Genomic DNA, 13,339 nt, shown 5'->3' with positions numbered 1-13,339 from the left:
AGCTAGACTATAACAAAACGAGGAAGGAAAGAAGAAAGGAAGGAAGGAAAAAATATTTTCATTTTTAAAGAACATAATTACCCAAAATATTAAAAGGATGTAACAACTAGGTTGGAATTCACTGAAAGCAGTTATGGGAATAAAAAACAGTTACAGTGATAATTCACTTAGTTGAATTTGACAATTCACTTATTTGGGGTAGGCAAAGAGGTCTCAGAGTCTGCTGCACAGACTCAGGTTCCTGGCAAAGAAAACAAGAGTAAACATTTTTTTGCATCTTGTCAAATTTTTCCTTAGTGAGGGCCAAAGTTAGATGATTCCAATCACAGAAGGGCTGCAGAGATGTGGTCTGACAAGAACTGGAGTTTCGGTTAAACAACTGTGAATGTTATGGTCCAATATGTTTAAACTTCCTCTAAATGTTAAAGCTGACCAGGTTTCTCAAGTTTCCCCTAAGGGGAAGATTAGACCACAAGTGACAGTTACAATATAACTGTGCATGCAACGCCAATCCAAACAATGAAGGCTAGTGAAGTAGCAAGTTAGAGCTAGCTTTCAGTCCTTTCTCTAAAGCTGCTTTTAGTGAAACAGCATACTCAATTATAAAGGCAGATTTGTACAGTGTACCCAATAATGGCTTTTCTATATGATGGTTTAAATATAACATTTACTCTATATCATCATATATAAATACATATTATATACAAATACATATTTATAAACATTTATATATAAGTAATATATATAAAAGTTGACTATTATATAAATCTATAATGTTATCTACAACATTAAGAAGTACAAGCCAAGTGAGGGCCACACTGAAGGTTAAAATTTTAGCCAATTAAGAGCCACAGGTTCCAACATGCAGAGGGAATGAACTGCCCTTTAAAAGTAATCACCTCTTTCCAGCCTGTGGTTCTGATGAGGTTCTTTTGCTGTAAGGACAATAACTCACACATCTGCTTTATTCTTTTTAGTTGTTCTTGGGTGTGTTTCCTGAGAGGAAAAATCTGCTTGCTTAACTCACTTTGTCATATCAGACTGCATCATACGTCACTGGCAAGCCAGGGAGTCATCTGCCTTTGGCTCCAGGGTGCCCTGTGGCTGGTCAGAAGTCAGCAGCATGAAGCAGTGTGAACATTAACCCCCACCAGTTCTTTCGCTGTATTGCACAGTTGCTTAAGAGCATTGGGTCAACAGTCGGACTGTTTGGGGTGAAATCCCAGCTCCTCCACTAGCTGTGTGACCTTGGGCCATCATCTAAGTACACTTGTTTATCTTTAAAACAGGTATAATAAGGCCAGTGTCATAGAGTTCTTAGGAAAAGTAACAAGTCAATGGAATAAAAGGTTAGCGCAGTACCTGAAAAATAATGTGTGTGTTGAACACATAAATACATGTATATGGTCAATTTTATATGTATATATGTGTATCTCTGTACATACATATGTTTATGTCTGTATTTCTTTAAAATATTCATATACAGTAAACATTTTCCCTGTAATATTTTTATTCTTTGTTGCCTATCTTTTGGAATATATATTTCTACATGTTTAGAAGATATACACTTTATAGTTTTATTTTGATAATTACTTTTTAAGTTAACCAAAATGAATTACTTTTAAATTTATACCTTTTTAAATTATAAAGCTTAACAATAAAAAGGCAACCTTTAGGTCCTCCCACGTGAACAAGAGGTATAAATTTAAAAGTAATTCATTTTGTAACCTCCTACTGATTAGAAAGGCTTTGTCAGAGAGGACAAGGAAGAGGGGGGAAGAGCATTCCTGAGGACAGTTCCCTGCGCCCTTTCTGAATTATGGACAGAATTAGGGAGGGGATGGGTCTGCCCTGCTATTTTTAGGTAGTCAAAACTTATCCTATATTTTTTAACCCTGGTTCTGTTGAGTTTACACTATGCATTTCTCCCCACTAATTCTAGTTTTATGTATTTAGAATAATTTTTTTTTCTTCCTATCTTCTTCAGACTGTAGTGAGAAGAGGTTCTCTTGGAGACTCTCAAGAAGCTGTCTCAGGACTACCAGCCAGAGGCCTTTTTAACTCAGAAAACATTTTTTAAAGGTTTTTTTAATTCAATGGGAAAATAAGTAAATAAGCAAAAATAAATGCATTCACGAAGTTCTGCTGGCACTCACTACCTTTGAGAGACGATCTCTGGGCAATGTCATACTGTCCTATTAGACACCTGAAAATAAAATTCACCTGTGCCTTTCACTTACCCCCTCATCCACCCCTCTGCCCTTGGAATTCAGGTAACAGAAACACAAATGTTATAAATTTGGCAGTGGCCGACTTTCCTGAGAATTACGGTTTGGCATTCAAAGGAATTTGGCAATTTGTACTCAGTCTTTTTAAATGGCATTTACTGCTAACCTTGACATAATTCAGGTACAAGACTTCAGATTTATCTGAGTCAACTTCAAGTTTCTTGTTTTTACGGATTTCAAGCAGCTGCTATCCACAGGCCAAAGCACACAATTCTTATGCAGGATACCCTCAAGTTTTTGGCTTTTAAGCAAGTATAACTCCAGTCTGTGCTTCATTTTAATCAAAATGATATAATTATGAGTCTGAAGTAAGAAAACTTGAAACGCAGGGAAACATTTAAAGCAGACATTTAACTTCTTCAAAAACAACAGAAATGAAGGTAAATCTATTTATCAAGGTTATAAAACTTTTGAGTTATCTGATCATGGTGTATTTCTTCCTGAGAAAAATTGCATTTACATGCATATACCCAAAACTTTGTCTTAGCTTCATGGCCTTATCCGTCTCTTTGTAATTCAATCCTTTCAAATACTTACCAGACATAAGAAAATGTTGTAAGTCACATATAAATTGGAGGTAAATTTCTGGAGTTGTATGAATGTAATAGCTAGTGAAACTTAACAGATAGAGCAGACATAATTGAAGACCACCCAAAAAGCAGAATTCAATTACCGATAACTTCACAAGGGACTGCTTAAGGCGATCCCCACGACTGCCTGACTTGCCCAAAATGTTCTTGAATCTTGTGAATGCACCATCACTATGAAGTCCCCTTTCTTTTTAAATATTTACACAATCACATGACCTTCAGTTTTTAAATCTCAAAAATGGTCATAATATGCCATCTTTGCAGGGTGGTTGTGAGGGTCAGATGAAAAATATCTATAAAATGTCTGGCAGGGCCAGCGTGGTGGCTCGCACTGGTAATCCCAGCACTCTGGGAGGCCGAGGCGGGTGGATCTCCTGAGGTTAGAAGTTCGAGACCAGCCTGACCAATATGGTGAAACTCCGTCTCTACTAAAAATACAAAAATTAGCCAGGTGTGGTGGCGGGCACCTGTAGTCCCAGCTACTCAGGAGGCTGAAGCTGGCGAACTGCTTGAACCCAGGAGGCAGAGGTTACAGTCAGCTGAGATTGAGCCACTGCACTCCAGCCTGTGCGACAGAGCAAGACTCTCAAAAAAAAAAAAAAAAAAAAAAAAAAGCCTGGCAGAATAATTAGCAAAGACTAAATTTGCAAATGTTTAAGGTTCATTTTGAAGAAGACATTTTCAACAGTTAAACAGATCCACAGGGAAGTGTGAGACAAAAACTATAATATGTACTTTGATATACTCTAACCAAATTCATTATATCTCATTCCTTGGTACTCCACAGATATTCCTTATTATTTAGCAATAAAGTCATCTTGTTCTAACTTCTTCAAATACTTCTGAATAAATAATAAACAAACTTACTTTTTGCTACCTGAAAGAACATGGTAAGATTTAAGTTAACAATGTGTAAAATGCTTTGAAATTATGCATTAATGATGCCACAAATATTCAGCTATATTTCTATAGTTGGGACACAATAATGCAAAAGGAAAAAAAAAATTTCAAATGAACTGTTTACTGATAAAAAAATTCTTAAGCATTGAAAATTATTTATGTATTTATTTAGAGACAGTCTCACTCTGTCACCCAGGCTGAAGTGTAATGGCACAACCTCGGCTCATTGTAACCTCCGCCTCCCAGATTCAAGTGATTCTCCTGCCTCAGCCTCCCTAGTAGCTGGGATTACAGGCATGCACCATCACACCCAGCTAATTTTTGTATTTTTAGTAGAGATGGGGTTTCACCATATTGGCCGAGCTGGTTTTGATCTCCTGACTTCAAGTGATCTGCCCACCTTGGCCTCCCAAAATGCTGGGATTACAGGTGTGAGCCACTGCAACTGGCCTCAAAAATTATTCTTTTAAATGGAATAAAAATAAAACCATCAGTGTTTAAGACCAACAATAGCTAAAAAGTTAACACACTATATCTAATATCATAAAAGTTAATCTTATTAATGCCCTTGAGTAATTCTGAAAACTGCATTTTACCAAAAAACCAGTAGCAGGCTGGAACCAGTGCTTGCTGTGGCACTGGTCTCATGTGCCGAGTCTGACAGCATTACGTCAATTTTCTTCTTTAGGAGAAAGCTTGGAAGATGACAATGACAACCCCAGACAGTCACTCTGACTTCACAATGCAGCCTTGTCTAATGCTTATGCTAACGTGTTACCTCTTAGGTAGATTTAGAGGGGTCTGAATAAACAAAATGTTATAACCATCACTCTCTACTTACCTTGCAAAATTTAACAAATATGTATGAAACAAATCTGTAGGAACTCTGAGCACAGATCATGTCAATGAGTTTAGCTCTACTGCACAGATGCCGTTCAAAGGAGGCAGTAAGTCTCACACCAGTTTAGATACCAGCAATTGCTAACTGCCCACCAACAGAGGTAGAGCCTAAATATTCACACTGGTGAAACATATCTTAAAACCATACGCCACATGCATTTGCAAAAACTTGGAACCAGGTAGGAATTTTCATAAGCAATAATCCCATACAATCCATGGATCAGTCTCCAATCAGATCGCGCAATGAGATCAAGTAAATACATCTTTCCGACCATCATAGGCTGCTTCTCTGCATAAATCCTCTCACTGCATTCCCTTATTCTCATATACAGGGCTTCTGGGTTGCATTATTGGGGAAACACTACTAGTGAGAACCAATTTTTCTGGGTCTTATTTCTCCAACAATTCTTCTGATTAGGAAGAGAAGGATTAAAACAAAAACGCTGCCAAAACTCAAAAGAGACACAGCATTTAGCTTTTCATCTTACAATTAGAGAACACTGGAACTAGAAGGTTAAGAAACGTATAGAAAGCAAAGCAATGTGGAATTTCTGATTCAAATAATATGTCACAGATTTATATTTCACTTATGTCTATATTCTTTACTCTCTTGGATATCAGATTTGATCATCAAATTACGTCTCCTGCAATATGCTATAATAAATTCACAGTTATAACTTCAATATGAATCAAACTGTGACAGGACAGAATAATCTATAGGCATTACATAATCTACCAACTGAGAATAGAGAGATGAATACAAACACATTGCAAACACCTCCAAGCAAGAAACAGTCCAGAGAGTGTATTCCTGAAAATCACAACCATGCTTTAGATGGTATAAAGTCTTTGGGAGAAAGTTCTGCATACATAATTAAACAAAGATTTGCAGCTAATTTGTGTTGTTTTAAACTGCAAGGATATATTTTAACAATGTATACACTACGTTATCCATTATATAACAACGTATACCATGTTTTGTTTTTAATTCAAAGTTATATTTTAACAATGTTTCTACTACAGTAATTCTACTCACTGTATACTGCATGGAATTTTCATAGTAAAAATAAAATATCATGGTCCTTTACATAAATTGGTAAGAAGGAATAACACATTTATAAAGTAGTCTGATATTTTGTTAAACAACTTGACATTTTAGGTACACTATACCCAAGTAATTGAAATAAAGCCCATTTCTAGTTCGCTTCATCCCCCTCCACGTGTCCTCCTCTATTGAAAGCCTGAGGACTGCTTTGATATTGAATGATGTAAACTCACGACCTCAAAACATTCAGATATAATCCATCATGCAATTATACTTCTCATTTCAAGCTATTATACCACGTTATTTTCACCTATCTGAACCTTCAGACCAATGTTACATCCTTCCCCATGGAAATTTGTTAGCAACAAACATACACATATAGGCAAGAGCCAGCTGTACTAACGTCTGTTTGGTTTTTACTAATCAAAACATGGATATGCAAATAATGTCATATTTGGCACTCTTATTTGCCATAGGTGAAAAATTCTCCCCTTTTCGGGTGCTACTTAGCAGATGTAAGTCACCATTTGTTGTTGAATTTCAGAATTCCTAGTTTTTTTTCTCACTCAGAGAAGAAATTCTTACTAATCAGAATGTCTCTTCTGGCAGACAAAGATGCATTCATCTAGAAACCAGAGAAGACTGACATCAAATTTATCAAAGAATCTATTGACAAGTTAAATAGAGAGTTCCATATTTATAACAAAGAAAATTGTATTCGAATATCAACATTAACTTAGTTGCCAAAAAACAAAATATGCTCCCTCTAGTTACATAACTCCTATTTGAATCAGAGGTGTGTGAGGGTTTCACTTACGATGTACATATAAGGACACTGGACCCTTTTCCCATTTTTGAAAAAAGAACATAGGAAGAAGTGTATAGAGCCAGAAGCCTTAGCAAAAGCATCTGAACAAACATTCTAAAGGACGGAGGCAGAAACGGACACCTGGCAGAAAGCTTCCCCTCAAATAATGTCTTATTCTGCAAGCTTGGACTTAACTGTCACCAAAGCTCTAGGAGAGAAGTTCAAGTAATTCCCTTCAAATAACAGATTGGGAGAAGGAGGCAGAAATGCCTTCCTGTCCTCTCTGGGCGAGAGAGCCTCCCTACTCACAGGCCCCTCAGAGCGTGCCTGTGAATTCCTCAAATGGCCAGGCCAGCTCAGGATCAGAACCCTCCTGCTAAAAAGCAACAAAGGTGAGAATCCTCTTTTTGTCAATTTCGTTTTCAAAAAACCATGGATACACAAATTGTTAATTAGGGCTACTTTCCTTTCTCTTACACATTTTTAGGGAAACAAAATAACTAAAATTAACAGAAAACATGTTTTTAAAAAATCAAAAATGTAATGAGAATATAAATAAATACTCATGAGAGGGTGAACTGTGTTGCAATACGTAACTTAATATGCAAATGACATATTCTCTGACCCTAAGATAAGTGGTTAGGCTAATTTGATTTTATTCAAAATAATTAGCACATTTGTTTTTTTCAGACACACTCTTTAATCAATTATATTCATTACATCTTTTAGAAATACATTTCATTTCCTACTGAAATACAGAGGGCCAACACTTAAATTTTTATGCCTGGGTAGAAATCTCCATAATGTCCTGATGAACTTTTCTGGTTGGTCAGAAGTTAGAGACAGAGCTCAAAGGCCCTTATCTTCTGAGATCCTGTAACTGACCCAACTTCCTTGCAAAAACAAAGTGGTTGATAGATGCAGAACGAGCAGTCAGCACCATAAATTGGGTGATTTTCCCCATCACTCGGGCTTAACAAGACAAACCTCCAAGTTCACAGCAAAGGCTTATTTAAGTAGGAAGGAAGGTGAAGAATGTTATGAGAAAGTATATTCTGAAAGAAAACAGAATTCATAAAGGCAGGAATTTGTGAAGCAAAGCAAATAACTTGCACAAGCACTATTTGCCTGAAGGAGACAGCAGTAGGTTATGACCAACGGGCTCAGCAGAGGTGTGTAATTTTGGATCAGGTCACTATTTTCTGTGACCTCTGTACAGTGTATCAACGTTTGTGATTTATTGCAGCCCTGCTTTCTGGACAGGGAACAACAACCATGAAGGGACACTCAAATGCTGAATGTGAAAAATGTAACAATAACATGCCTCAGGAAACCATGAAAACCAACGCCAATGGCGGACTTTTTTTTTCTGTTTAGAAGGGATTTTGATCAAAATTTAACATAAGCCATGCCAAATGCACGCTTTATGTCTTACGTTTGAAACCAGCTGAAATCCACTGTCAGAGTCTGCAGGAGGAGCCAGGGAGGGTTGTGTAGGTCAGGATGGAGGTGGAGATGCAGTAAGTAATCTCTTATATTAGCAGGTTTCAGTGCACTCCACAAACTAACATGGGCACAGACTCACTCGTCTAAATATTCTGCATTAGTATGACTTTAATTAAAGGATCTCAAAGTATGAGTTAAAACCACTGTCCTGAGAAATAGCCTCACTGGTATGGCTTACATATGACAGAGGAATATATTTTTATTCCCATATCCCTATATCCCCACTTTCAATCAACTCATTTCCTTGTGTACAACAGAAAATATAGGACCCTGGCTGAATGGGGTTGTGTGTAGCGGGACAGGATGCCAGGATCTGAGCAGCCTAAGCCAGAAGATTGCCTTTCAATAGCTGCCTCACCCAAGAGCATGTAACACCCACCTTGCACACCCAGCACACTCTTTATCCAAACAAAACATGGAAGAGGTTCTCTCCAAAGAACATAACATATGGCTCTACTGGTTTGTAGAAAAATGAAATGTCATTGTCATATTGGCAATTTTAGCCCCCATGCAAAGGGAAGGAGATAAAAGGATGGGAGAAAGGGCACAGAATTTGCTCTGAGGATACTCGCTGGCCATGACAGACCCTCTACGCACTTGACTTAAGTGACTGAAGGCACTATCAGCTTAACGCACTTTCCCACCAGCAGAACTACCTGTCCTAGGCCCTGGGAAGAAAATGAAGAGTTCTGGAGACAAACCAGGCAATGGTGAAGGCCAAGGCAGAATGCCTCAGATGTGGAGGATATGGATAATAAATAAGCTGTTATTTTCTAAAACAAGATGGGCCATTAAGCTTTGTATGATTGCACATGACATTCAGAGCATGTGGTCAATTTCAAAAGCAATGCAGAAAGTGAAATAGTTAGAAGATGAGCTGCAGCAGCCCATGTTTACCAGCATGCTGGGAACCTACCACACTGTCCTAGATACCTAGGATAATGGAGGACCACAAAGATCCCTCCCCTTACGGAGCTTAAAAATCTAACAGAGGGAACAGTCAATGAACAATAAACATAATAAGTAAATGATATCATGGGTTAAATAATCAATGATTTGCAAAAGCAGAGAGGTAGGTCCCAGCATGGAATATCGTGAGTAGAGTCAGACTCCATGAGAAGAAAGATTTGAGCAGAGAAGTGAGAGTGGGTCAGTCTCAGATGTCTAGGGGAAGATCTGTCCAAGCAGAGGGGACAAAGTACAGCTCTAAGGTGGAAGAGAGGCATGAGAGAGCATCTCAGGGCATGCTGGCTCTTGAGTCTTGATTTCATCTTTTATCTTTGCTTTCTAGTGCAAAATAAGGACTCGGGCCATGCTTACTAAATGTATTTAAGTCCCAAAACATCCAAGATTATCCAATTAAAACAATTCATTCAATCTATATGCCAAGGCTTCCTAAAAAACTGCATGCAAAATGTATTGGAAGAAAGTACAGCACTGTATATAAGATTTCCTAAGGGTTTCTGACTCTTTCTGTCAAAAAGTAAAATGTCACAGCTTTATTTCCAAGAACATACAAGCAAAGTAGAAAAGTAAGACTCTATCGTACAGGGAGGAATCTCTCACAGAATGTACTTTTGGCCAGAGTCTAATGACAACTTCCTTTCAAAAACAGAGAGGGTAGCAAGGCTCAGCAGGACACAGACACACGATTGGTATGCAGGCTGTCCTCACACCCTCTATCTACCCTGCTGCCCATTAATGAGGTGTGCCAAGTCCACAAAACAAATCCTAGACCTGCGGCAGGGGGTTGGTGAGGAATAACCTTCTAAATGCAATAAACACAGCATAACATGAAAAACTGGCTAAGTCAGGTGGAGGTGTAGGGTGTTAAAAGGAAAAAAAAAAAAGAACTAAAGAATTCAATTACAGTAAGAACAGAACAGAACTATCATTTCTTGCCTTCATACAATTTGTCACTACAAAAGCTTTTCAAAGAAATACAAACGGAGGCAAAAGAAACCAGTCTCATAGGTTCCAACATATAAAATTTATCCTTATAACTACTTTCCATATCAATTCAACAAGCAACTCATAGGAGCTATTGAATTCTCACTTTGTAGGAATATTTAAATGAGAATACAAGACCAACATTTCTAGAAAATTGAATGTTTAGTATTATACTCCCCACATGACCCCCCCCCCACTCTCTTTTCAACCTTTCAGTTATTCCTAATTTCTCATTTATATTCAGGCTCTAATACTTTTATGCCATTATCATGAGTCTCTTTCTTGAATTCTGGTAAAAATTTTCATTTCACTCCACCTTTCCATGTATTAAAGAAAAATGGAAAAGCTGCTAAAAATCTCAATTGTCATCACATTACATGAGAAAGCAAGCATTATAAAATAGTTTAGGATATAAAAAGAAAAAAATGACTTTTTCTATAAGGAAAGACTTGCTTTTCTGTACACCATATCCAAAGAAACTTACGCCTGATAGCAATTATCAAATGCAATTTTGTTGAGAAACTGCTTTTATAAAATTGTTTTGGAACTATTCTTGACAAGGTGCCCTTATTCCACCTTGTAAATAATCTTCTCTTATTCAACTGAGATATTTTTATGATTCTGTAAAGCTCTGTATTCTGGGAAAAATTAAATCACTTTTCCTTTTGAATTAGCCTACTGAAGAAAATGTTTTTAACTTAAAAAAATAAAAGGTGAAAAATATATAACTTGGTGCAGAAAAACGATTATACATATGTATCTTCAATCTGCTAAGTGCTGCAATGGTTGACAAAATCACTTATGTATGTGTGGAGAGTCATGGTTTTTTGATTCATCTGCAAAGAAAAATTAACTTTGGCTTTTGAACAATATAATAAAAGATGTTATTTGAACATTATAAAGTGTAACATTTATGAAATAAGTATCCCTTTTGGGCTGGGTGTGGGAAAGAAAAGGGCTTCTCTTCAGGTATCATTAGTAAATTCCTTGACTTTAACACAACATTCCCAATCTATTATTACTCAGTACTGAAAGGCAGCTCTTACCCTTGCATTCTGTTTCTCTGTTCTCATTGTCTTATTCACTTGTGTTAGAATAAGGCAACATTAAAGAAGGCATAACAGCTTACTAATGGTACCAGAATCTCTTCCAGAAATATCCTGTGATGCCAGTCAGGTCTCCTCAATATATAACTACTGCAGTTAGGCTCACCCATCTTAAACATTCCTTCCCATTCCCTTCTTAGATCCTAACAAAAAAGACTACAAGAGAAAAAAGAAAAATGCATGTGATTTACTAGTGAGGAAACCGGTATTTGACAAAGCTGATAACACTAAAGCTGAGCATAAGGCTTGTCTCTGTGTGAAACCAAACAGAAGATAAACCTTAAAGACACAGTTGTGCCCGAAGCGCAAGTATGGACCATCTCCAATAAGCAATAAGTGGTTTTTGAATGAAGGTGGTTTCCATTTAAGAAAAGTATTCAGTGAATGCTTTTTCCCCTCATGAAGGTGAACCAGACTATAGGCATTAATGCTACAAATGACACTACCCACAAAGGAAGTGAAATCCCTTTACTTTTATACTAACTATAGGATTGGGTTTCAGCTTTGGCCACAGTGATCCTGGAGAGGAAACCAAGAGGTAGATACCGGGTTATAAAAACAATGGTTTCTTCTCACCTGAGTTCTGTGGTCATTTTATTACTCTCTACATTTTTCCATACAAACTATGTTAAACATACTTATATTAGACTTACCCTCCACTTTCCCAAAATTATTATTAGATATACACAGGTTGAGTATTCCTTATCTGAAATGCCTTGAACCAGAAGTGTTGTAGATATCATGTTGTTCTGGATTTTGGAATATTTGCATTATACCCCTTGACCACTCTTAATCTGAAAATCTGAATTCTAAAATGCTCTAATGAGAATTTCCTTTGGGTGTCAAAAACACAAATTTCGCCGGGCGCGGTGGCTCAAGCCTGTAATCCCAGCACTTTGGGAGGCCGAGACGGGTGGATCGCGAGGTCAGGAGATCGAGACCATCCTGGCTAACACGGCGAAACCCCGTCTCTACTAAAAAATAGAAAAAAAACTAGCCGGGCGAGTTGGCAGGCGCCTGTAGTCCCAGCTACTCGGGAGGCTGAGGCAGGAGAATGGCGTAAACCCGGGAGGCGGAGCTTGCAGTGAGCTGAGATCCGGCCACTGCACTCCAGCCTGGGCGACTGCGAGACTCCGTCTCAAAAAAAAAAAAAAAAAAACACAAATTTCTAGTTGTGTAATGACTGACCAAGCTTTTTTGCACCACACATCAATTCAGGTGCACTTGCCAAGATAACTTCTGCCCAGAACGTAATAACTCAACCCAAACTTAAGACTTTTCCTTAAAAAGAAAAAGAAAGGGAGTCATTAAGCAATCACTTATCAATACTGACCTTGTTGTTCAACATCTGCTTCAGTTTTTGAAGAACCTGGTGCAATAGGAAGAGGCCGAGGCGGCCGGGGCTTTGGCGTGGGAGGCGAGATTTTTTTCCTTCCAATATATTCTACATAAGTTCCCGGAAAGTCCCCCCTTTCCCCTGTGGTTTCATTATAGCCATTTAACCAGCCAATTTCTTCAGGCCTGGCTTCCTGTCCATCACTGAATCCAAGAGCTACTAAGGACCCTTTATTCACAGTCAATATGTCACCCAAGTGCAAGTCAATATCTTCTTCTCTTTCTTTTTTATAATCATACAACGCTCTGTACTGGTACCCCTCAGCACTCATGTTTGCAAATCTGCTACCATGCAACAGTTGAGCCTGGCTGTACAAAGCAGTCTGATTTTACGTTTTTATGAAAAGTGAATTCAGACAGTGTGTTAGAATTCCTATTATGTGTCCAGTAGAGGACAAAGGACCACTCTCCAAAGGTTTAAGAGGAGAGGTGACTGGCCATACGGCTGTCCATCTGTCCTCCATCAATGGTGTGACCGAAGACAGGGCTCCACTTCCTCTGCGTGCCACAGTCCTCCCACTGGCTTCCTTTTCAGCAACTTGTCAACACTTTGAATCCAGGCTGACTCTCACAGCGAGGCCCAATCCTTTCTGACACTTTTGTCACACTGTCCATCTGTCGTCTGATTGTACCATGGCACTCCACACACGAGCTTCACCTAGGAATGAAAAAACGAGACTTAAGAATGAACACCACACTTTGCCATCTGTATTAATTGGAATTTCTACTTCCATTCAACAAGTACTTAATCGATTTGGCAGACAGACACAGGCCAGTGTGCTATTGCTTGACACAATATACACAACAAAGATTAGTAAGGCAGTCCCTGCCTTCTAAGAACACTGGGCGGG

The 13,339-nt window shown here is 38.1% G+C and overlaps 1 protein-coding gene across 2 annotated transcripts in view; it reads right to left on the bottom strand.

Moving 5' to 3' along the window:
- PIK3R1 (phosphoinositide-3-kinase regulatory subunit 1) overlaps window positions 1–13,339 on the bottom strand; it is an 84,431-nt gene that overhangs the window by 60,303 nt on the left and 10,789 nt on the right. The window contains exon 2 of one of the 2 annotated variants that reach the window (XM_033179750.1): window positions 12,427–13,146. In XM_033179750.1, the coding sequence (XP_033035641.1) occupies window positions 12,427–12,760 (334 nt within the window). In that variant the 5' untranslated portion in view covers window positions 12,761–13,146. Of the gene's footprint in view, window positions 1–899; window positions 919–12,426; window positions 13,147–13,339 lie in introns of those variants that run through there. The other variant, XM_033179751.1, reaches the window with a different exon arrangement.

The sequence above is a fragment of the Trachypithecus francoisi genome, unplaced genomic scaffold, assembly GCF_009764315.1.
Source record: "Trachypithecus francoisi isolate TF-2019V2 unplaced genomic scaffold, Tfra_2.0 Lachesis_group2, whole genome shotgun sequence".
Taxonomy (NCBI): Eukaryota; Metazoa; Chordata; class Mammalia; order Primates; family Cercopithecidae; genus Trachypithecus; species Trachypithecus francoisi.
Note: the sequence above shows the minus strand (reverse complement) of the source record. Positions and strands in the feature narration are given on the sequence as shown.